Source organism: Coloeus monedula (genome assembly GCF_965178545.1).
Source record: "Coloeus monedula genome assembly, chromosome: 24".
In the NCBI taxonomy this organism is placed as follows: domain Eukaryota; kingdom Metazoa; phylum Chordata; class Aves; order Passeriformes; family Corvidae; genus Coloeus; species Coloeus monedula.
Window position 1 is genome coordinate 1,552,568 of NC_138804.1, and position 23,421 is coordinate 1,575,988.

The 23,421-nt window shown below is 55.2% G+C and overlaps 1 protein-coding gene across 9 annotated transcripts in view; it reads right to left on the reverse strand.

Annotated features, from left to right (window-relative positions):
- Positions 1–23,421, reverse strand: part of MACF1 (microtubule actin crosslinking factor 1) — a 131,738-nt gene that overhangs the window by 3,615 nt on the left and 104,702 nt on the right. For 3 of the 9 annotated variants that reach the window (XM_082296577.1, XM_082296575.1, XM_082296574.1), the window contains exons 66-98: positions 22,721–22,840; positions 21,604–21,711; positions 21,050–21,268; positions 20,279–20,482; positions 17,958–18,189; positions 16,474–16,700; positions 15,476–15,598; positions 15,268–15,369; positions 14,808–14,909; positions 14,535–14,708; positions 14,285–14,440; positions 13,953–14,150; positions 13,495–13,623; positions 12,983–13,156; positions 12,100–12,255; positions 11,774–11,980; positions 11,531–11,650; positions 11,228–11,397; positions 10,932–11,091; positions 10,516–10,710; positions 9,759–9,887; positions 9,535–9,678; positions 9,234–9,422; positions 8,799–8,916; positions 8,144–8,307; positions 7,792–7,806; positions 6,889–7,051; positions 6,649–6,803; positions 6,355–6,429; positions 5,625–5,642; positions 3,600–3,717; positions 813–1,024; positions 161–271 (exon numbers count right to left, since the gene is read on the reverse strand). In XM_082296577.1, the coding sequence (XP_082152703.1) occupies positions 161–271; positions 813–1,024; positions 3,600–3,717; positions 5,625–5,642; positions 6,355–6,429; positions 6,649–6,803; positions 6,889–7,051; positions 7,792–7,806; positions 8,144–8,307; positions 8,799–8,916; positions 9,234–9,422; positions 9,535–9,678; positions 9,759–9,887; positions 10,516–10,710; positions 10,932–11,091; positions 11,228–11,397; positions 11,531–11,650; positions 11,774–11,980; positions 12,100–12,255; positions 12,983–13,156; positions 13,495–13,623; positions 13,953–14,150; positions 14,285–14,440; positions 14,535–14,708; positions 14,808–14,909; positions 15,268–15,369; positions 15,476–15,598; positions 16,474–16,700; positions 17,958–18,189; positions 20,279–20,482; positions 21,050–21,268; positions 21,604–21,711; positions 22,721–22,840 (4,887 nt within the window). The remainder of the gene's footprint in view (positions 1–160; positions 272–812; positions 1,025–3,599; positions 3,718–5,624; positions 5,643–6,354; positions 6,430–6,648; positions 6,804–6,888; positions 7,052–7,791; positions 7,807–8,143; positions 8,308–8,798; positions 8,917–9,233; positions 9,423–9,534; positions 9,679–9,758; positions 9,888–10,515; positions 10,711–10,931; positions 11,092–11,227; positions 11,398–11,530; positions 11,651–11,773; positions 11,981–12,099; positions 12,256–12,982; positions 13,157–13,494; positions 13,624–13,952; positions 14,151–14,284; positions 14,441–14,534; positions 14,709–14,807; positions 14,910–15,267; positions 15,370–15,475; positions 15,599–16,473; positions 16,701–17,957; positions 18,190–20,278; positions 20,483–21,049; positions 21,269–21,603; positions 21,712–22,720; positions 22,841–23,421) is intronic. The other 6 variants (XM_082296582.1, XM_082296581.1, XM_082296576.1 and 3 more) reach the window with 4 other exon arrangements.

The window sequence follows — 23,421 nt, forward strand, 5'->3', positions numbered from 1 at the left end:
AGACCCATGAAAAACGCCAACAGCCGGAGCGTTAGCGGTGCTACAAGCGCTGCTCTACCACGAGGAAAGCGTTAGGAGCAGGCACGGGAGCGGGGTGACTCCGTGCCAGGGGCACTCTGGCCTGCCAGCAGCTCCTTGGGGCTGGCAGACCATACTCTACCTCGGCGCTCGGGAGCTGGAAGTCGGAATAATCGAATCCCCTCAGGGGGGTGCTCGCTTTACTGTTTATCAACCAGGGTTTGTCATAACATCGAGAGAAGTGGTGTGGAGTCTGCGAAATGGAAAAGCCAAGGAAAAGGGGGGGAGAGGTGGAATGAGTGGTAAAAAAAAAAATAAAAAAAAAAAAAAAAAGGAAAAGAGAAATGGGGAAAGGATCCGGAAAACTTGGGGGGGGGGGGGGGGGAAACGGCACTAAAACGGAGCGAGAACCAAACAGGGATGACATAAATTAAATAAAAGGGAAAAAACCCAGTGGGTGATGGAATAATGATGGGGTGGGGAAGGAGAGATGAGGGGTGGTGGCTTCCTCCTGACACCACAGCCCTGCCTCGGGCACCAGGAGCCTCCGGCTGCACGGCGAGCGCTGGGGACCCTCCTGCGGAGCCACAGGGATCCAAGGCTGGCCTGAAAACCAAACCTGTCCTGCAGCATCCCACCCCATCCCACCTGGATGCCGGTGAGCACCTTCTAGAGCCCTCATCAAGCCCAAGCCCCAACCTTCCTCCTCCCAACACCTCCTGCAGCTCCTCCTCTGGGTTTTGGAGACCACCCAGTTGCTAAAGGGAAGGGAGAGCTTCACCCCTGAGCCCCACCTTGGCTCCGCTGGCCGGAGTGGCCGGAGAGGATGGCATGGAGGCGCAGCTGTGGTTGCTCTGGCTGGCGCTGGAGCTGGATCGTGTCGGGGAGGCTGCCCGGGAGGAGGGTTTGGATCTCCGGCCCCGCGACCGGAACGGGGTCATTCCCTGCGAGGCTCCTTCCGGCAGGATGAACTTCTCCCGCAGCTCCAGGTTGGTCCGTCCTCGTGCTGCAAGGGGAGAAAGGAGAGCTCAGGTTTGGAGGGACACGACATCCTCACTGGGGATCAGGAGGCTCCAGGGTTGGGAGCAGCTTCCTTGGGCATCTCCCCACGCCCATCTCCGAGGGCAGCCCTGGTTCTCCTGCTCTGCCTTAGAACCACCTCCTGCCATGGATCAGCTCTTTGAGAAACTGGCTGATTAAAAGCTGCCCCAGGGCCAGAATTCACAGTGGATGCTCTGTTCCTCTCTGGTGCAAAAGCATCCCGATGGCCTTTAAACTCACCATGTTACAACAGCGGCCAATGCCATCTTCAACGTGGCTTTAAAACAGCAAAAGCAGCTTTGAAAAGTTGAGATTCTTGAGAATCCGAGAGAGATTCTGCTCTCTCGCAGCTCTGGGCAGCTCCCCACGCATTTTTGGGGAGAGAGGAGGGAAAACCAACTTCCCAACTTTTCCAACCAGCCGTTAAAAACCGACTTCTCCAAACTTTCATCCAAACGCCTCAAAGAGCTGGAATGCGTCTCCCTTCGACAAGCAAGGGGGCAACCAAGCAGGGAGAAGGTCTGTGGGCTTCATCCTGGGCCAGCTGACGCGTGCCAGAGTGTTTCATGCTCAGGGGTGTTGGAACAGAGAGCGAGGGCATGCACCGAGCCTTACGGGACACCGGAGGCATTCCGGAGCCGACGGATTACGGAGCAGAAAGCCAAGAAAGCAACTGCAGGAGGGAAGGGCCGCGCTGAGATAAGCAAGGGATAGAAACAACCTCGATGTCAGCGCTGCAAAGCGTCTGCTGCAAAGCCTGAAGGGCGGAGGAGGAGCAGGAAAAGCCCGCGGGCTCCCCGGAGCGAGCGGCGCGCGCTGTAAATCATGCTGCTTTCAGCAACAGCCGTCGGGCAGCCGGAGCACGGAATGCAGCAGCTTGAACAAGACACATCCGAAGCAATTAACATCCCAGAGACCCCAGGGGAATGTGGAGCGCTCTCCAAAACCCGCTCCAGACCCGGCCAGCCCCTGGCTAATCCTGCTCTGTGCCCCGGTCGTGGTTCTTGTCCAGCGCCCGGTGGCTCTGAGCAGTGGAACCCGGAGGATTTGGGAAGGAGGTGATCCCAGCTCTCCACACGTAGAGTGTGTGACCCTGGTCTGTGTTATCCCAGCTGTCCCTTCCAAATCTCACCAAGCACGGCCCTAAAAATCCAGGATTGAGGTGGTTCCTCCCTAAAAACCCAGGATTGAGGTGGTTCCTCCCTAAAAATCCAGGATCAAGGTGGTTCCTCCCTAAAAATCCAGGATCAAGGTGGTTCCTCCCTAAAAATCCAGGATTGAGGTGGTTCCTCCCTAAAAATCCAGGATCGAGGTGGTTCCTCCCTAAAAACCCAGGATCAAGTCAGTTCCTCCCTAAAAACCCAGGATTGAGGTGGTTCTTCCCTAAAAACCCAGGATTGAGGTGGTTTCTCTCTAAAAACCCAGGATCAAGGTGGTTCCTCTCTAAAAACCCAGGATCAAGGTGGTTCCACTCTAAAAACCCAGGATCAAGGTGGTTCCTCCCTAAAAACCCAGGATCGAGGTGGTTCCTCTCTAAAAACCCAGGATCAAGGTGGTTCCTCCCTTCTTCCATCCTGCTGTCTCTCTTCCCTACGCTCTGCTCACCCAGGAGCAGAATTCTTGCACTTGAATTTTCCTGCATTAATACTGCACCAAAACATCTTTGTTGCTTCACCTGGGATGCACTTGTGCGAGGTGACACTTACCAACAACCCTTAAAGCAGGACACGGTGCTCAAAATCCCCCCAAAAATCCAACCCAGCCCCATGGACAATAGTGTCTAAATGCAGCCCTTTTTACAACTCAAGTCTGGCTCTGGAATAAAGAAGAAGGGTCACACTTCCACCCTCAAAGGCAAAAATGGGGGGGGAAAAGTTCATTTTAAAGCACTGGAAGAAGACCCAGCACCATCAAAAGAGGTATTTAAGGTGCACGGTCCTGCCCAGCTCAGGGTTTCTAAATTAGTTCCTTTTACTGCTGCTCTGAAGACAAGAAATAAACTGAGAAAACGTGGATTAAAAATGCATCAGAGAGAGGCTCAAAGCCACAGGAGAAATGTCTCCTTGTCCAGCAAAATGAGCCTGGACCATCAGTGCCCTGTGGAGCAGCACCACAGGTTCACAGATCCTGGGCTGGTGCATCTCCCCAGCATGTTCAGACTGGGATTTTATCACCTCCTGGTTTTGAACCTTTGGAATTCCTTCAGGTCACCTCTACTAAACCTCACTCCATCACCTCCAGAGCCACACAAACACCCGTGGGAAGCCAGGACCCCCAGCACAGCGCTGCAGCTCCACTTTTGGGGTCTCAAACCCAAGGAAAACACAACCCTTCCCTCTTCTCCTCCTTCCACACCCAAATAAACACTGCCAGCTCTGCTGCAGCATCACCAGACCCCGTGATTCCAAGTTCCTGGTTCGCTTTGGATCTGTTTTCTCCAGCTCCTGCCCATGTGGATAATGACCCACGCTGGCCACCTCAGCCACAGCATCCCAACTCCCCTCAGTGGGTGGGAAGACACTGATTGCACCAAGCCTTACCTCTGCACGGGTCATTCTTCACCAGGAACTCATCCAGGGCCATCCATCCTCCGCCCACACGGACCATGACCGTGCTCCGCAGGATACGGACCAGCCGCAGCTGCTGGGAATCGCCGAACTGTGGGGCCAAGGGAGAGGTCAGGGAAAGGGGAACAACCAGGGGGGAACGCAGCTGCTTCCCTCACCAGGCTGCACCAAAGGCTTTCATCCACCTGTCTCATGGTTCTGAGGCTTCTCCAGGCAGGTTCTTTTGGAGTAAGTGCAAGGTTAACACCAATTGATGTGGAGTTTTCCTGCCTTCGAAGGTTTGAAGATGACGCAACCAACCCAAATCCTTTGATTTTAAAGGGGTTTTTTTTTAAGAGCAACGAAGATTTTAGAATTTGGGGGTTGGATGGCTTTTCTCAGCCAGAATTGTAGCTTTTTTTCTCTTTATTTGTGAAGGAAAGAGAGGCTGGCAATGCCCTGACCCTGCTGGTGCAGCCCACGTGGGAAAGAGCCGGCGGGTTCAGCAGGACAAGTCGAGCGCGGCACCTCTGATCACCACCAAGTCTGAAATCCAGGGGTTCCCCTGAGCCTCAGACTTGACCCCAGCAGCCCCAAAGCCCCTGCTGCAGCAATCTGCCAGTGAGGATGTTTGGGTGAGTGCAGAGTGATGGGAATCCAGGCAGCAATCCCCAGCAATGGTGATTAGTGACTGCCATGTTCATTAGTGGTTTGAGATGCCTGCGATATCAAAGAAGGTGCACCCCAGATCAGAAGCATGTGTTCATAAAGCTCCCCTAAATCTCCTGGACACCCAAACCCAGGCTCCTGGGTGTCTGCCAGCCTTGGGAGGGACGTGGAGAGCCTGGCTGGGGTGTGGCAGCTCTGCATCCAGGTCTGCAGAGCACCTGCTGGGATGAGAAGACAGCATAACCAGCTTTTGGAAGTGAGACCCTCTCCAGAATGATCAAAAAAGGGGGGAAAAACCCCCCAAACAGGAACATTTTCTGCGGGTGGAGATGCAAAAATAAGAGATTCAATGAGAACAGAGGGTGCAAAGTGACTGGGATGGGTCAGGGCAGGAGGTGACATCTCTGACCTGCAGGGAAATGGGACCTGGACCTCCCTGCTCGAGGCCCCACCAAGCTGTGCTTGTCTCAGCTGAAGAGCTGCCACTGTGCCCACAGGCAGGGAAGGGAGCAGGGCAGCTCCTTGCCTCTCTCCAGGCTCTACATGAGGTGTCCTTCAAGACCCAACCCCACCAGGGACGAGTCAGTTCTCATGATTTCTCAGTTTTTGCTGAAAACATTTCTATAATCACTGCCTGAACTAAAGCCAGAGCTCTCATCCACTTCCAACACCCAAGCGTGTTTCATTTTGGGCACCTTTTGGGGCATCTTTCTGGGTGGCCACCATCACTGCACGTGAAAAAGAAGCTGGTTTTGATCTGGGCAGGGGCAGTGGGGACATCAGAAGGGCCCGGGGTGCTCCAGCCCTGTTCCAAAGGGGGTTGTGCCCCCCGGGGCAGCTGGGCTTATCTCGGGTCACGGCACTACCAGGATACATGCAGGTTCTGGGAGGGGAGCCTTGCTCCAGTGAGTAGTTACTCAGTGCGAGTAGCAGGATGAGGGTTTAGTTGTCCTACAGGATTACTCAGCGCTCCCATTCCACGGTGATCACGGTCCAAACCCGCCCGGAGCCTGGTGCAGGTTGTACCCCCCCAGTTCCCCTCAGGAGAACGCATCCATCTGCACCCCAGTGCCACGATCCAGCACCTCAACACCCCCAGTATATCCAAGAGAGGAGCCCAGAGAGAAAAACCTCTCCGCTTTTTCATCAAATTTTTCCATCAAATTTTCTCCCTTTTTTCTGCCCAATCTTTTTTTTTTTTTGGGAGGGGGGTGGCACTCCTCTGTACCAGGCTCTCCCACATCACATCCTCCCACAGCACCACAGGACAGAGCAGCACCACGACACACAGATCTACAGTGGTTAAAGAAACTCCAGAGGTGAGAGACAGCACCACGAGGCAAACTGTACCTGATTGCCGAGGAAGAACTATGGAGGGAGAGGAGTTGTAGGGAGAGGGAACAACGGGGAGAGGGGAGGAAAGTCCAGAGGGAAGAGGAGGGGAAAGAAAAACAAGAAAAACATTTATGGGATTAACAGTGCAATAACAATGAAATCTGTTAACTGCAGGAGTTAGAAATCTGGGGGGGTTTGGGCTGTTTGGGGGGGAAGGAGAAGCTCTGAGGGGTTGGGGCCAGCGCTGCTGGAGGGGGATGGGCTCCTCCCGGCCGGAGCATCAGCCCCAAACCCAGCGGGGGCAGGGAAGTGGGAATTCTGCCGCCACTTCGCCTCGGTGAAGGGTTTGAAACATAAACAGCAGCTCGTTACAAAGAGATTCTGTCAGGAAATTATTCTCCCTTCTTCGGGAGCGAGCTAAGAAAAACACAGGCGTAAGGTACACTCATCCAGGAGGGAAACTTCAAGGGCGGCTCCGGCGCAGTGAATGCGGCGTTTCACGGGGGCCCCCGGGCCAGCTGCCCCAGAACAGGGACACTTTTATGTTCTCCCAATCCAGGGAACGCCCTGGGGCCAAGGATGGAGCTGGGAAAACACATCCCAGCCACCTCCGTGCCAGGGGGACGAGGCCTCCGCCTCACCCCAGGTCCCCTCGTGCTGGGCTGGGCACCCCCTGGGTGATGCCCCCTCCCTGGGTGGGAAGAGGGAGCGGGATTTGGGGAATTTTCCGTCCCCTTTGCCTTACCCGGTATTTGTTCTCGCCGATCTGCTCCACTTGGAACCTCTTGGCACATTTGCACTGGGCCACTTGCCTGGTGACCTGCCACCACCAACACGAGAGGTGAGGAACCAGGATTTTGGGAGCCTCTCCCAGTACAAATCAGCCCCAAGCAGCCTTTCCTTCTCAAACATGCTCAGTCCCAACCAATTACTTTGGCTCCAAAATCCTCTTTTAACCTGATTTTTCTCTTCCCCTCTGCCAACCCGCAGCCTGAACCACCCCCAACCCTGCTGAGCACCCCTTTTTTTGGTGCTTCACCTCATCCTCGATCTTGTCAGCATCAGTGGTGGGTCTGTAGGCGTCCTTGTTGGGATGGAGGGCGGCCACAAACTCGTAGTAGTCGATGTAGCCGTCGCCGTCGCGGTCAAAGATATCGGCCACCGCCGTCATCTCCAGCTTCGTGGTGGGGAATTCTGGAAGGAGAAGGGAATGAGGGAAGGATGAGACAGGGCTGCAGGAGCAGCGAGGTTGTTTTCCAGGCTGGCTCCAGGGACTCACTGGAAGCCAGGATGCCGTCGATGAACTCCTGCCGGGTGATCTTCCCGTCCTGGTCCTTGTCGATGCGCCGGAAGAAATCCATCACGCGGGATTTCTTGTGGTTCATCCAGCGCATGTACTTCTTCCTCCAGACGTCGAAGTCGAAGTTGGCAAACTCCTTCAACTGGAAGGAAAACCCAGGGGGAGTCAGTGGGGGAAATCTCAAAGGAGCAGCACCCACAGAACCGCCCCAAAACCCCCGCCGGGGCTGAGCTCCCGGCGCTCCCGCTCCCTGCCCGCCCTCCCGGGAAGGTTCATCTGGATTTATCCAGAGAACTCCCAGTGAGGGGCTGCCCAAACTGAATTCCCAGCAGCACAGGACACACAGCAGAGCCGACAGGCAGCACGTGGAGTGGACTGTGCATCCCAGGAGCGCGGGATGCAGCGTCCCCCACGCTGCTGTGGGGACACACAGGCAGGGAAGGTCAGCTACGGGCACACAGACACACACACACCCCGTCTGCTCGGCCTTCTGGGGATGCTTCCTCACCCCACGGACTTGCCAGGGAGGAATTCCCACTGCCAGCATCATTTTGGGCATGGATCTCCCCTCTCCCTGTCTGTCTAAGGGATTTCTTGCTCATCTTCCAGCACTACAAGTCCCAGCCTCAAACCCTCCAATTTAAACACCCTTCTTTATCTCCCCACCCCAAAAGGACCCCCACGACCCCACCAGCTCAAGCAGCTCACACCAAGGTAAGACAACAATTTTAAGGGGTTTGGTTTTTTTGTTTGTTTTTTCTTTTTTGGTCTCTCTCTGAACATTCTTGGGGTGAAAAGCAACAAAGAAAAAACATGGATACGAAGGAACTGAACTGACCTACAGCAAAAGCAACAGAAAACAAAAAAAAAAAAACCACTCACTTCTGGGCATAGCTGCTTTGTTAAGCGTAAATAAAAACAAAAATTACATTAGATGGTTGGATAAAATAGAGACAGTAATTGTTTAAAACTAATTACTAGGAGGAAAGCAGGGCCTGGCTATCATTAACTCTACAGATACCAAATACAGGGGCACAAAGTTGGTTAATGTGCAGTTAATTACTGAATTACCAAAGGGATTTTAGCCTTAACATTTTAGGAATATTTGATTTGGGCATTTCTGGGAAGGCAGCAGGAACTGTCTGGGGCAGCACTGATTTAAAATTGCTTCTTGCACCTCTCTGGGGATGAACTCCCAGCTCCCACCCTGCCCGGAGCAGCCAGGGGCTGTTACCTCCTCCAGCCTGTCCAGGGCATCGTTGAGCTTCCTCTGCCTCTCCAGGGCCAGCAGCCAGACCTGCTGCCAGCGTGCTGAGAGCTGGTTTATCCTGGGATTCTTCGTTTCTGACTGGGAGATGATGGGCATGCTGGGGGGAGCAGCCTGCCCCAAGGATTTCCCTGGAAAAAAGGGAGAGAGGGAGTTGTTTGAGGTGCTGTTCATGGGTGCAGCGAGTCTGAAGAGCAGCAGCAAAATGCGTTTTGTTGTTTGAAAAAAGGGAAAACCTCCCAGGGCCTTGCTGGCTGCTGTCCCAAGGGATGCAGTGTCCCCAGGCAGGAGGACAGGGGGACAGACAGCCCTACACCCACAGTCCCCCAGCCCTCAGGAACTCGCACTGGACTCTTCAAGAAACCACATCAAAAGACCCCAAAACTTCATCCCAAAGCAACTGCAGAGAGAGAAAGAGCAGTGAGGGGCCCAAGCACCCCCGGGAACAGCACACCCAGCACGGCTGCTTCGGGAAATGCCACCCGGATTCTCCCCTCCTGACAAGTCTCAGCCGCCTTCCCGGCGGCTGCTAGCGCAGGATGCCTTGTTAATTGATAATCAAAGCTAATTAGCTTCCTAGGAGTTTCATTTCCTGCCATCCTAGGACCCAAAGCAGACGCACTGTTGCTGCGGGACTTGTCGATGAAGGGCCCGTGGGGAGGCTCAGTAGCTTTTCTTTTGTAAGTCTTCGTCACCCGGTCCACGTCCGGCTGTTTCCGTGTCATCTCCTCCATAAAGGACTGTCAAAACATAGAAAGGATAAAAAAACCCTTGGCAATTTCACCATTTTTTGGCTTCCAGCCCTCACTGGGACACACCAGGCCTGCAGAGGGAGGTGAGCATCCAGCACCAGCGATTGCGGGTTGTGGTTGAGCTGCTGCTCAACGCTGGCTTGGATTTGCCAGGGCTGGAGTTCATCCCTGGGCTGGTTTTGCCCCAGTTGGGTCCCACGCTGCTTTAGGAGGGATTTCCAAGAGAAGGCAGTGCCTCCTGCACCCAGGGAGCCAGGGAAGCATCCCTCCCCCTGCGCCTCTCCCGAGCTCAGCTCAGGGCTCACCTGGTGCTCCGAGATGAGCGCTTTGACCTGATCGATATTCTGGGGCATGGGGTCCTGGTCCCGCTGGATCAGGGTGGTCTCAGCCCACTGGATCCAAGCCAGGAGCTCCTCCAGAAGCTCTGCATTGGCCACCAGCTCGGAGAGTGCCGACTCCAGCCTCTGCTGGTGCTGCTTTGCCCACGTGAGAACCTGTTGGAAACACGGGGCGACTGTCCAGTGTGGGGAACCTGGAGCAGTAGCCACCACTCCGAGGCCACCCCTGGGACCACCATCAGCCTGGAACTAATCCTGCAGCACTCACCTCCTCGAACCTGGCCCGGATGATGGTGATCCAGTGCTTGATGGTGGTGATGCAGTCGGGGTGGCAGGCGCCCAGGATGACCTCGCCCATCCCCACCGCCGCGTTCACATCCACCCTCTTCTCTTCCACTTTCTTCATGAACTCCTGGAAGGCCCAAAGGAATTGTTTTGTGATATTCACCCCCCTCAGCTTTGCCTGGGTTGTGTTTTGGAGCTCCCTGTTACCTTGTGGGTGTCGATGAGGGCCTGCAGGGCCTCGGCGTCGTCCGGCAGCGCTCCCCGAAAGCGCAGGGACTGCTCCGCTTCCGAGAGCCACTCCAGCAGCATGTGCACGGCTGTCCTGAACTCCTCAGCCTGCAGCAACAAGAGCACAGGCTTTTGTCAGCCCTCCCCCTCCCCAAACAGGCTGCTGGGTTCGCTCCTGGCAGCTGGAGTGACGACGGGGCTGAAAGGGGCTTTAAAAATACAGAAAAAGGGGGGAAAAAAGCCCTGTTTGGGGCTGGGGTTTGGGTCCTGCAGCACTCAGGCACCTCCCTCCCCTCAGCATCAGCTGCACGGAAGAAAGAAATGTTTATAAAAACAGCACAAGTGCTGTATCCTGAGCAATCTGGTAGAGTTTATTCTGTAAATTGCCTACTTGATGCAAAAGCTGCTTAAGAGCCTTTGACCTTTGTGGTTGGGTTTTTTATTTATTTTTATCTTCAATCGAGTCTCTCTGGACACTGGCAAACACCAGCCTGGCCTGTCCGATCACTGCTGTGCACATCAGTGAGATCTTTCCCATCCTCCCTCCTCAAACCAGCCTTTATCAGCTCTTTTTGAGGAGAAAGAATCAGTGACTGGTTGATATCCCCCCGCTGCTTTGCAGGGACCTCTGCAGGGCCTGGCTGGGGCAAAACCTCTTCCCTGAGCTTCGCGTGGAACAAAGCTGGAGGCCAGCAAAGCTCTCCAAGAGACTTTCCAGCTACGGTTTCCTCCTCACCTGCTTCAGGGCCTGCTCCAGGCGGGTTTGCTTGGACACAGACAGCTTGCACACCGTGTCCCAGCGGTTGCTCAGCTCCTGCAGCTGCACCTTCACCCAGGTCGTGTCATCCCGGCTGTTCTCGATGAGCTCCCGGCCCGAGCGTTTGAGCACCTGCACTGTCCCCGTGCGCTTCCCCAGCTCCTTCTGGAACACCTGGGTGGAGGCAGCAGAAGCTGAGCAAGGTCAGGCAGCTCCACTCCCATCACCTTCCCAGTAATGTGGAAGTTCTTCCTGGTTTTTTGCTGGTTTTTCCCTCTTTATCCCCCGCAGGAAAGCAGGACAGGCAAAGCACCGACTCCGTGTCTGCTCTTTGGCTCTTGGGGAGGACAAGCTCCACTCGGGTCTCGGAGAAGAGCTGGGAAAGCTGCTCTCACCTTGTGAGCATCCATGAGGTTCATGACCAGGTCGAGGTCCCCGTGGACAGGCTGGTCCTCAGCTAACTGGGGCTCCACCTTGTAGAGCCAGTCCACCAAAGCCTGCAGCGCATCCATGAACTGCCCGGAGAACAGCAGGGCCTCTTCCAGCTTGTGCTGCCTGGAAAACAAACATCCCAGTGAACTTCCATGGGCAAACTCACCTCCTTTTGTCCTGTCCCAGTGACCTCCAGCCACCCCATGAAACCCCTCTGGGCACACGAGTGCTGCTGGCACAGCCTTGGGGCTGGGCTCACCTCTCCACGGATTTTCCACACACTGTGTCCCACTTATCCCGGACTTCTCCCAGCAAATTGTCCAGCTTCTGAGTGTCATCTGGAAGCAAGGCTTTTTCTTTGAGGGCTCTGCCTGTCCTGATGGTGGTGTCGTAGACAGGCTGCTTCCCACCCAGAGTCTTCTGGAACTCCTGGGAAATGGAGGGAAAACAAAACTGCTTCAGAAAGCCTGGCCCTGCCTCTGAGGATTCCCAGATTTTCACCCTCCCAAGAGAGCCCCTTCCACCCTGTGCTCAGCACCAGCCTGGCTTTGGCAGAACTCACCTTGTGTTTGGAGAGCTGGAGCTTGATTTTGTCAGGATCGTTGGAAATCTCCAGCTCGGAGTCCAAGTGATTCTCTGCATCCTCCAGCCAATCAATCAGCTTCTTCCAGGCTTCGTGGAACTGCAAGGCAACAGCAGCAAGCCTGAAACTTCACACTGGTGGTGTCTCCAGTTCTTTCCTGGTCCTGGCACCTCCTTGCTGGCCGTTCCTTGGGGTCTGTCACGCCCACCCCACGCCCCTCACCTGCTTGGCTCTCTTCCTGGAGTCATCAAGGGCCCGTCCCCGCTCCACCGAGCGCTGCACCACCTTCTCCCAGCGGGACTGGACGCTGACCAGCAGGTTCTTGATCAGCACCACGTCCTGCTTCTGGCTGAGGAACTTCAGCTGGTTGCCAGTCTGATCCAGCTCGATGATGCGATCCCGGTGCGCGTTCACCTCGTTGGCGAACACCTGCCAACAGCAAAGGGCGTCCCACGTCTCAGAGCAGCCGGGTGTGACCACCAGAAGCCACAGGGGAGCTGAGGTGCCCCCCTGGCTCCCTCCATGCCGGGGATGGAGCCCTTGGGTACCTTGTGCTCGTCGATCTGGGCCAGCACCGCGGCGAGGATGAGGCTGGGGGGTGGTGCAACGTTCAGGCTCTGCTCAGCCAGCGTCAGCCAGTTGATGAAATCCTGGAGGGAGTTCTGGAAGTCGGTGGCCAGGGCCAATGCCTCCTCCAGCTTCGCCTGTGGCAGTGGGGAGGGAGAGAAAGAGAGGAAAAAACACAGCACGGAGGGTGAGAGCTCTGATGTGCAGACAGAGACAGCCTTTGTGTCCCTGCAACAGGAACCTCATCGCCCTGGCTGGTTTGCCAAGGGGAGGGGGCTGCAGTGAAAGGCACGGCTTTCTCTCTGAACAAGAATGGTCCCTGAAAGGGGAGACCTTCCTCGGCACACGAGCAGCTGCGTCACCCTCAGCTTCCTGGGAAAGGGATCTCCGTGGGGACAGCGCTGGCTGGACGGGGGGTGATATTCTGATGGCAGCAGCTGCAGGGCTGCACATTTATTCTGGGCCCAGGCCACCGTGGGCCTTGCTTTATCTCATCCCCGGCCAAAAGCTGAGGATGGAGTCAGCTCGGAGGAGGGTTTGGCTTGACCAACAAAGCCTGCCTTTGAGAGCTGCGGGAGGCTTCTTCCCACCTGCCTGAATTAACCCAAAGTGCCATTTCACTCTCATTTTCTGCGTGATTTAACCAATTCTGATGACTATCTAGAAAAAAAGCCCCGTGTTGACAGCTTGACACCCAGCACCACCTGAAAAACAGACTCAACCTTTACAACCAAGAGAAAAGCATAAAAAAATACCCCAAAAAACCAACCCCCAGCTTTGTGTGGGAAAGCAGAGTGGGCACACAGGGAGCAGCTGCTGTCAGGCCATGGGGCAAGGCTGGATGCATCTTTCCCTCAACATTACCTTTCTCTCCTCCATCTTGGTGCTGACCAGACTCCATTTCTGCTCCAGCAGGGCCACGCTCTGCTCCGTCTTCGAGCCGGAGCCGGAGTCGTCGCGGTTGAGCAGCATCAGCCTCCCCTTGGCCAGCAGCTGGCTGTAGACGTCCTCCTTGGCTTTGAACTGGCTGTACAGCTCCTGCAGAGAGCCACCACAGAAGGGTTAGGCAGGGAAAAGCTTGGAGAGGGAACATGTCGTGCTGCAAAGCTCCAGGTGATGGGAACATGAGGTTGAGGACAGGCAGGGAAGTGACAGCAGAGCAAAACTTGGAGCTGAGAAAAGGTGGTTAAAGCATCCTGATGGTTGTTCCAGGCATCAAGAGCAAAATGATCTGTGAGAGGAGACCAGAGCAGCCTCTTCTCCCCACCACACACAGAAAGGAGAAGTTTTGATGCTGATATTTGACAGGAATTTGCTGAATTAAAAGCATTAAACACCCCCCCCCCCCCAAAAAAAAGTCTCTCCTGAGAAATTACCATGTGGGCATTGAGCTGTTCCCGGGCAGTTTCTGGCAGACCTCCCGTGGGTTTTGATGCCGACAATTGGCTCTCCATCCTCGTTAGCCACAGGAGGAAGTCTTCAATCTCACCATGGAAACCCTGAGCCTGTTGGGGAACAGAGAATCGGCCCCGGATCAGATGACATCAGCCACCATTGATCATGTGCCAGGGGTAACGCTGTGTTTGCTCTGAAACCAGATAAAGAGGCAGAGCTGGATGTGCCAGCGTGCTCAGGAGGGTGAGACGTGGTGTGTCCCCAAGCCACAGCTGTGCCCGGTCCCCGCCGAGCCTCCCGGCAGGCACTGAACCACGGGAGCTACAGAAAAAACTTCCATAAAAAAAATCCCGGTGCATCCCCAACTCTATCCCCCCAAAACGAAGGGGAAGGCGGCACCCCACTGCCCAGGGGGGCATTCCCGATGCCTCTTCCCAACCTGCTGGAGCGTGGACTGCAGCTGCTGCTCCCTCTCCTCTGTCTTCTGCAGCACCAATTCCCAGCAGGAATTCAGCTTCTCCAGGCGGTTCCGCAGGCTGCTGGCATCGTCCCCTGCGCTGGACTCCAGCAGCTCGTTCCCTGCTTTGTTCACCGTCTCCACGGTCGCTTGGTGGGCCAGGACGTCGTTCTTCAGCACCTGCACGAGGTGGGCAAACATTGGACACCTCTCCTAAACAGCCTGCTCGCTCCCAGGGATCAAAGCCTTCATGAGAAATCAAGTCTTGCCACGGGAATGGGCTACAAATGTATCTGGAGTGGGAAAACACTCACGTGGTGCTTTGCGAGTTCGACCTCGATGACTTTTGGGTCGCCGTTGATGGGTTTTTGGGCATCCAGCAGCTCCTCGGTGTGGGTCAGCCAGGCCATCAGCTCTGCCAAGGCGTGCTGGAACTGGCCCAGTGCCAGCAGGGCGGCTTCCAGCTTGTGCTGGGCAAGGACAGGGATGGAAAAGGGGAGTTTGAAAGGGCTGGGAGCACCGCAGCGAGTTTCATCCTGCGACAGCCCCAGGTGTTCACTGTACCTGTCTGTGAGCAATCTTCTCGCCCAAGTTCTCCCAGAGATGTTTGAGCTCTGTCAGTGGTTCCTTGATGATGTCTCTGTCTGTCTCATCCGTAGCCTTTTTTAGCATCAGTTCACCTTGGTGATTAAGCTTTTCCATCTCAATCTGCTGCTGGTAAACCTCCATTTTAAACTCCTGCCAAGACAAGCGGGACAGAAACCAGAAGCGAGTGAATCACTGGAGCTCTGTGAGGCGAAGCAGCACCACAGAACTGGTCCCTCCCCTCCCGTGTACCTTCATCTCATTCATCTGCTCCTTGACCGTGCTCAGGTCGGTGCCCACAGGGGACATGTTGCACAGTTTGATCACAGCGTTGTCCAGCCAGTCAAACATGGCCTGGAAGGAGCAGGGACAACGTGAGGGAATGGCAAAGTGTCCCCTCTGCAGCCATTCAGGGGACAGGGATGGTCCCTCCACCACCCCACAGCTATGGAACTCATCTGGCAGGGCAGCTCTGCCTGGCCAGCTCCCTGTTCCCTCCCCTCATCCTGCTGCTCTGAGCAGAAATGAAAGTTTGGGGAAGACCAATGCAATCAAATATCTGCTCCCCCTCAGAGCTGGTGGTTGAGCTCGGGCTCCCTCAGAGAGGTTTCCTGCCTTAAGGAAGTGCAAATCCCAGCACAACTCCAGGGAGAGGATTCACAGTGGCGCTCCCAAGGTCCACCCACCCCGCACCAGCAGCCCTGCCTCTTACTTGGAGTGTATCTTGGTACTGCACAGCCGACTGCATGGCCTCCTCCAGCTTTTCCAGCCTCTCCTTCCACATTTTGTTTAGGTTTTCCCACGCGTTGTTCATCTGCGGAACGCGGGATTGCCCACAGAACTCGTTAGGCTCTTCAACCAGAGCTCCTGCTTGCTCCCACCTCATTTTATCTGCAGGGGAAGCTGCTGGCTCTCCCTACCTCATCAATGCTCTTCTTCACTTCTGGCTTCTCAGTCTCGCCACAGGCAAAGATGAGATCGGTCCCGAGGAGGCGGATGAACTCCAACTCTTCGTGCAACCCGTCTGTCTCCTCCTTGATAGTCTGCAGAGGCACAGCCACAGAAGAAAAACCTTTCTGATCAAATCCTCTTCCAAAACTGCCCCGTGAACAGGAGGGATGAAGAAGGAAGGGCCCTTCCTGCCCCAGTGTCCTGCACCTTGGCCAAGAGCCCAACTCCAAACCCCAGGAGCAGGTGACACAGAGAGCAGGTGGCCAATTCTGGCACCACCACCCTGGTCTGCTGCCACCTCTGGGACTAAAATAAGAACATCTGTATTTAGCTGTGAGCCTGAACTGCCTGGGCTGAAGATGATGTTTGTAGGAGACATGCTGTTGACAGGAGCATTTTGTCAATACAGGAGTGAGGGTTTTGAGGCTCAAAAGGTGCAAAGCCTGAAGGAAAAGGGAGCAGCAAGGCTAAACTTAGCAAAGCATAAAGAAACATCCCTGCTCCTCAAGGCCTGAGCCAACTCCAACCCACCTGAAGCGGGTTTTGCCACTTCCTTGAAGCAACCAGCGGCACACAAATCCAAGCACTTATCTCTGGTCTGACCAAAAGCTAAATATACTCTTCCCACGCCAGACAGCCTCTGGCTCGGGCTGGGAGCAGAGCCACGCAAGCTTCCACATCACTCCAAGCAAGTGGGCACAGAGCTCTGACTACACAGAGCTCCGTGGGCTTCCCAGAGCAGCAGCAGATAATGTGATTTAAGGTGAAGGGTGTGTGGAATCCACTTCTGGTTTTTTCCCTGCAGCTCCAAACTGAGATGGAAAGAACTCTTTATAATCTGACTGACCACCTACAAATCTGATTTACAGCCACCTCTGGCCACGGTCATGATCTCAGATCTTCCCAGTTTAATGGATAAACTGAGGGTGGACAAGCTCCAGACTGAGCAACGCCCCATGGGCCTCACCTCTGCTGCTTCCACCTGCTGCTTGATGATGGAGGGGTCAATGCCTGGGCTCTCCAGGTCGTGGACAATGTCCTGGGTGTCCTTGATGGTTGTCAGGAGCGCTGCCATGTCGTACCAGAACTTCTCTGCAAGCTCCAGGACATCAAGGAACTTCATTTCACGTTCCTCGGTCCGAGCTTTGATGTCTTCCCAGAAGAAAACCATCTGATCCAACTTGTCCTGGATGACTGTGGAAGGAAATTAAAGCACTCAGCGAAGAAGGGAACCTTTTTACAACGCAAAAAGCACTTTGAAAACACTCAGAAACAGCCAACAGAATATCCAGAGGGGAATTAAAGATGGCCAGGACTACCAGAGCATTAACTCTGGGAGATGCTGAGGAATGTGAGAAACTCCAGCCTGCAGAAATAAAGCCTTTATTTATGTGCAAGCTCAGGGCAAATTTGCCCACACACTCTCCCTCCAACAAACCTCTGTTCTGGCCACCTCTAGCATGAAGTCTCTGCTCACTCCGTCCGTGAGCTGCCTGTTGAGCTGCCAAGGAAGGTGCCAATTAGTGCCAATTGTGCTGATGGGGTTTTTGTGCTGGGGGATGTCCCCTCCCCTCCATTAGACGCTGAATCAACACCAACAAATCATGTCCCAGGGGCCACCAACAAGAGGCCAGCTCGGCTGAGAAGCCACAAGTACTTTTTCTTCTCCTCTGACTGATGCCACCCTGTCTGCTCCAGATGGAAGCAGGTACATCCATCCTGAGGACTCATCCTTGTTCCTACAGCCAGGAGAACCCTTCAAATCCTTCCTGAGGACTCATCCTTGCTCCTACAGCCAGGAGAACCCTTCAAATCCATCCTGAGGACTCATCCTTGCTCCTACAGCCAGGAGAACCTCCCAAATCCAACCTGAGGACTCATCCTTGTTCCTACAGCCAGGAGAACCTCCCAAATCCATCCTGAGGACTCATCCTTGCTCCTACAGCCACGAGAACCTCCCAAATCCATCCTGAGGACTCATCCTTGCTCCTACAGCCACGAGAACCTCCCAAATCCATCCTGAGGACTCATCCTTGTTCCTACAGCCACGAGAACCTCCCAAATCCATCCTGAGGACTCATCCTTGTTCCTACAGCCAGGAGAACCTCCCAAATCCATCCTGAGGACTCATCCTTGTTCCTACAGCCAGGAGAACCTCCCAAATCCATCCTGAGGACTCATCCTTGCTCCTACAGCCAGGAGAACCTCCCAAATCCATCCTGAGGACTCATCCTTGTTCCTACAGCCAGGAGAACCTCCCAAATCCATCCTGAGGACTCATCCTTGCTCCTACAGCCAGGAGAACCTCCCAAATCCAACCTGAGGACTCATCCTTGCTCCTAAAGCCAGGAGAACCTCCAAAATAAACCCCTGGGACATCAAAGCCTCCCTAGCAGCGATGGAGCCATGGTTTGGGGGAGAAGCTGGACAATTAAATCCACCCAGAGATACCTTTGGCTGCCAAGTCCTTGTCCGCTCCCTGGGAGCGGCCAATGAGCTCTTCCCCACGGCGTTTGAGGGCCTCGAAGGAGGGCTGCAGCTTCTCCAGCTCCACCGTGGAGTTCTTGTTCTCGCTGATGCACTCCCGGATCTTGTCGACCTCGGCGGGGATGAGGGGCGGCAGCCGCAGGCGGGAGGAGAGGCTCTCCAGGGTCTCCAGCATGGGCTCGATCTTGTCGTGGAACTGGAGAGGAGCAGACCCATTAGGGCAGGAGGGATGGGACACAGGGACACCAGCATGAGCCATGGCCCTGAGCGCTGAGCCCACGGCTCCTCTCGGAGAGGGGACAATGCCTGCGGCAGCAGCAGTGCCAGCCCTGCAGCAGCAATGCCACCTCTGCAGCAGCAATGCCACCTCTGCAGCAGCAGCAGCAATGCCACCTCTGCAGCAGCAGCAGCAATGCCACCTCTGCAGCAGCAGCAATGCCAGCCCTGCAGCAGCAATGTCACCTCTGCAGCAGCAGCAATGCCACCCCTGCAGCAGCAGGAATGCCACCTCTGCAGCAGCAGCAATGCCAGCCCTGCAGCAGCATTGCCAGCCCTGCAGCAGCAATGCCAGCCCTGCAGCCTCCTGCTCACACGTGCCCTGCTCCAGCAGAGCCCACAGATCACCCACGGACACTCACAGAGCTGCCCCCGGCACCTGTGACCCAAACACAGCAGCGCCTTGGATTCAGCCCTAAAGATTCACTTTTTTTGCTGCTGTCTCGGTTTTGGTGGCTGGGCACAGAACCCCAAAGCTGGCTGAGGGAATACCCAGGCAAAAAGTGCTGCTGGAAAAGCGCCCGTGTGTTTGGTGCTGATGGGAACCTCCACGTGGTGCAGGGCCAGTGGGAACCCATCCGGCAGGACCAGCGGGAGCTGCACGCGGGTGGGGAGGAGCTGCCATGGAGCTGCGGCCTCACAAGCAGAACCAGAAAGCCAGGAGTGAGGGAGGGAGGCAGGGAGGGAAGGAGGGAGGGGGTCCAGCAGGGTTTATTGTTGTTTTTTTAAGGAGAAGTCAACTTTGGCCTTAAAGATCCCAAACCATCTCTGCTGGTGGGAAGGACAGCTCAGCACTGGGGCTGCTCTTGTCCCCCTCCCAGTTCCTACTGGGAATGCACTGGTGCTGGTGCCCACCAAATCCCAGGCTCTCCCAGCAGAGATGGGCCAGGCTCTCGGTGCAAAGTTGATCAGGACAGGCTGGCTCAGCCAACAAGCAGGAGCAAACCAGCACATCCAGCTGGAGCAGCATGACCCCTTCCAAAAGCAAAACCTCCGCTCTGCAGGAAGCATTCCCAGCGGAAGCTGAGACCAGGCGGCCACGCAACGAAAGCCATCCCAAAAAATGTGATTCCAGCCCCCCCCACCCCGCCCCCGGCGTTAATTTTGAAGCACGTTCTGCTGAGCTGTGCATGGACCAGAAATGAAAGTCTGGGTGTAAAACAGAACCAGGCCAGGGAGGGTAAATGAACGTCTGTGGTGGGGGGGGACTCGCTTACCTCCGAAATCTGCAATGGTGGGGCGCAGTCAACACAAGAATGAAATGGGACCATGTGGGGAGGACGGGCACAGGCAGCAACACACACAGACAACACATTCCACAGTGGGAGTGAGAGATGAGAGGGGAGGGGAATGTGGGGGTGGGGGGGAAAAACTCGGAGTTAATACAAGTGCAAACCAAGAGAAGTGACTACACAATACAGGAATTAAGAAAATCAACACCCAGGACGTGACAAAAGCCAACTGTGCTACAGTAACACGGGGTGAAATGAAACGTAACTGGGGGTCATCAACCCTCAGCAGCAGGAATTTCACCCCCTTCCCAGACTTCAGCACCTCCAGTCTCTGCCCTTCCCTTCCTATTTTTCCTCCTGCACTCACCCACCTCCTCAGGAGATGCCCAGACCCTGGAGACATCCATTACCTCTCCCATACAAAGCATCCCATGGCTGCTCACTGCGCTCACAGCTTATCAGAACTGGAAATTATCTCTTCAAGCTCTTTCAAGAGGCTCTCTGGGCCCTTCCAACCTTGGGCGGATGCCAGAGCAGCCCCTTTGAACCAGCATCATTATTGAGGTCGTAAAAATTTACAACCCTATTTACTGCGTGGAGCCTCGAACGCCTTCTCCTCTGCTCCCACCGAGCAGCAGGAAACTACCCCGGAGGTGCCTGACCACGTTATTCCCTATAAAGGGTTTTCCAGTGGGAATAAAGCCACATTCCAAAGCACGTGGCTGTCCCTGGCGGGGCTGTGAGAGGAAGGTTCACCTCCCTGGCACCCCGGCGTACCTGCGTGGACTGCGAGAAGGCCTCGTCGAGCGCCAGGGCCCGCTGGCAAACCTCCTCCTTGATTTTGGCATACGTGGCCTCAGCCCTGGAGTATTTCTCCTGCACCATCTCCCCTTCTTCAGGGTTGAGGTCCTTGAGCTGGGGCCCGATTTTCAGCAGCTTGTCGATGTGAGGTTTGTGTTCAGCGATGGACTCCCTCAGTTGCTAGGGAATAGAGGGGGGGAGGGAGTGTGGAAAAAAAACCACATTTGTTTAGAAATCTGCTGCGAGCCGCTGCCTATTTATTCCAAACAGCACTCCAAGAGCAGTGATGGGATCTGGGAGGAACTCACACCCTGGATTTCATGCCCCAGCATCTGCCAAGCACATGGCACTCGGCTCTTCCCAACATGGCTGTGGCACAGCGCCTGGCACGGGTCCTTCCCCAGCCTCTGACCCTCCCCACAGCTCCACGGGAGACCCCACTGGGAATTCTTTGCTTTGCAGCCTCTACCCTAAAAGCACAAAGTGGTTTTTTCCTGCCACGAGCGGGAAGGAGATCCAAAGGCAGCCAGGTTTCCTTGGGAGCAAGCTGAATTTTGGTCAGGAGTGCTCCAACACAACAAATGGTTTTCACATGGCGTGCTTGTGCCACACAAGCAAGCTCCCCAAAAAAGGACAGAATAGGGGCAAAAAAGAGAGGAAAATTCAGGAGAAAAAGGTGCTCTTGCCCCTGCCCTCTGCTGAGGGCAGAACTGACAGGCAGGAGAGGAAAACCCTGCATCCTCTTACCCTCATGTCATCCTGCTGCTGCTTGAGCTGCTCGTGGTCGATGGCTGGGGGTGGCAGCTGGGAGATGAGGGCTTGGGTCTCCTCAATCCATGGGTTCAGCTCCTCGTAGGTCTCCCAAAACTGGTTGACCAGGACCTGGGCACGCTCCAGGCGGGCGTAGCGCTCCGAGTTGAGCTGGCTCACAGCCTCGTACTGCTGCACCAGGGACTCGGTTTTCTCCTAAAAAAAAAGGAGGGAGGAGATGCAAAAGGGCCCAGGGAAAGGGCCAGCTCCAGGCTGCGAGCTGGAAGAGAAGGAGGTGCCTTTGGTGGCCTTCCATGCTGTAATTCCAATTAAAGCAGCCTCGGGAATCTCCCGCTCCCCCATCCCCAAACCTTGCAATAAAAACCAGCAATAAAGGAGAGTCATAAATGCAAAGAGATTTCTGCTAATGCTGGTGGGAATTACTGAAGATGGAGCAATTCTGAACTCCTTCTGCCTGGGCAAGGGCTGGGGATTGGCCTCTCTCCCCTCTCTGTCCCTCCCTGTCGCAGTGAAGGGCACAGGGGGCTCACCTGGAGAACAGCTTTTTGTTCCTCGCCGCAGGTCCCGAAGATCTCGTTGCGCTGGCTGAACAGCTCATCCATGGAGTCTTTGTGCCGGATGATGTCGATGGAAAAAGCCTGCAGGAAGAGGAAGGGGAGAAATCAGAGCTGAGCTCAACCTCTCCCCAGCCTCTCCCGGCACCCTCCTGCCACAGAGACCCCGCAAAACCTGGCGCAAGCGTCCTGTGGCGAGCTGAAAATGTGGCTGGGAATGCAGATTCCTGCCTGTTTTCCTCATCTACACCAACCTCTCTCTTTCAAAGACCTGAAAACAGCTCTTAAAATGAGGTATAATCCACACCCAAGGTCCCCAATGGAGGAAAAGCTCCATCATCCCTTTGTCAGTGAACACAAAATGATGCTCTCCAGAGCTGCATCCACCAATAACTTTGCCATTCCCAAGGTCCATGAGATTAACAGCGGGAAGCTGAGCTCAATTTAACTCAATATTCAACGGTTCAGTCCTCCCTCTCTTAAAACACTGCCTTATTTTCCCTTTTTTTGCTTTAATTTTAAACCCAATAAGCCCACGTGCTGCTCTGATTGCCCCAGCAAAGGGAAGGAAAGGGCCGTTTATTTAAAGTGCACATTCTTTCAGGCATGAGCTCATCCCAAAGATATATAGAGGAAAAAAAACCCCCCAACCCCTCCAGCACCTCTTTGTTCCATGTCTGGCTGCTGGGAGGGATCTGTGGAGTCCCTCACTGCAGGGAAACAATGAGCAAAAAGCAAATGGAAACCACCCTCATTAATCAATATATTCATTTCTCTAAACCCTTCCTGCTGCCAGTGCCGGTGAGAGCCCGGCAGAGCTCACTGCAGTGGCCACAGGGAAAGGCTTCCAAGGGAGCAGCTCTCCCAAGGGAGACCAAAGCAGAGCACCCATCAAGCCCTGAATTGCTCCAATGCAAACAGAGAGGAAGCTTTTTTCCTTGGGAATCCCAACACTTGGAGGATTCAGAGCAATTTTTTCCTTTGTTCTTTTTTCCTCTTTATACACCCCAAGGACAAGTGCACCCAAACTGGACCATCCCTCCTTGCTGCCCACCCCACCCAACCCCTCAGGGAGTGAAGAGTGGTCACAGACCTTCTGCACCTGCAGCTGAGCCGTTGTCTGGTCCTGCTCCAGGCGGATGGGACCCAGAGCCATCAGCTTCCGCTTGGTCTCGGCCACCCAGGCCAGCTCTGCGTCAGCTGCCTGCTCGTACTGGCACGGGGGAGAGGAGGGGCAGTGGTCAGTGATGGAGCACACACAGGGCTGGGGACAGTGGGAATCACACAGGGACCTGGTGGGACCCGGGGACAAACGCCTCGCCCTGGCATGTGGAGGAGAAGGGGACACCGGGGTGGGGCTCGGGTTCCTGACTCCACACTGCCCTCGTGGCTCCTGCAGCTGGTTTTGGGGCAGGCTGGAGCAGCCACCTCTCCTGACACCTTCCCTGCCTGCAGGGGAAGGGACATCCCTATAAACAGGAGCATTTCCCTCGCTCCACGGAGCACGGACTCCATGGTATTCCCAGCACTCCACGGCCTCCAGTCCATGCAGGACAAGCCTTTTTGGGGAGGATTGTTGGCCTGGAACAAGTCTTTGTGCTCCCACAGCAGGGGATGATGTTTTCCCAGCTTTGACAGTCACCTGTCACCAGTTTGACACCATCTCCATCCCCCTGCAGGCAGCAGTTCACAGGCGGGACAACACGGTGCTGCTCCGGAGTTATCCCATCCCAAAAACACACACCAGGACGGGTCAGCCACCACCCCTGCTGCCACACGCTGCTGCTGGGGTCC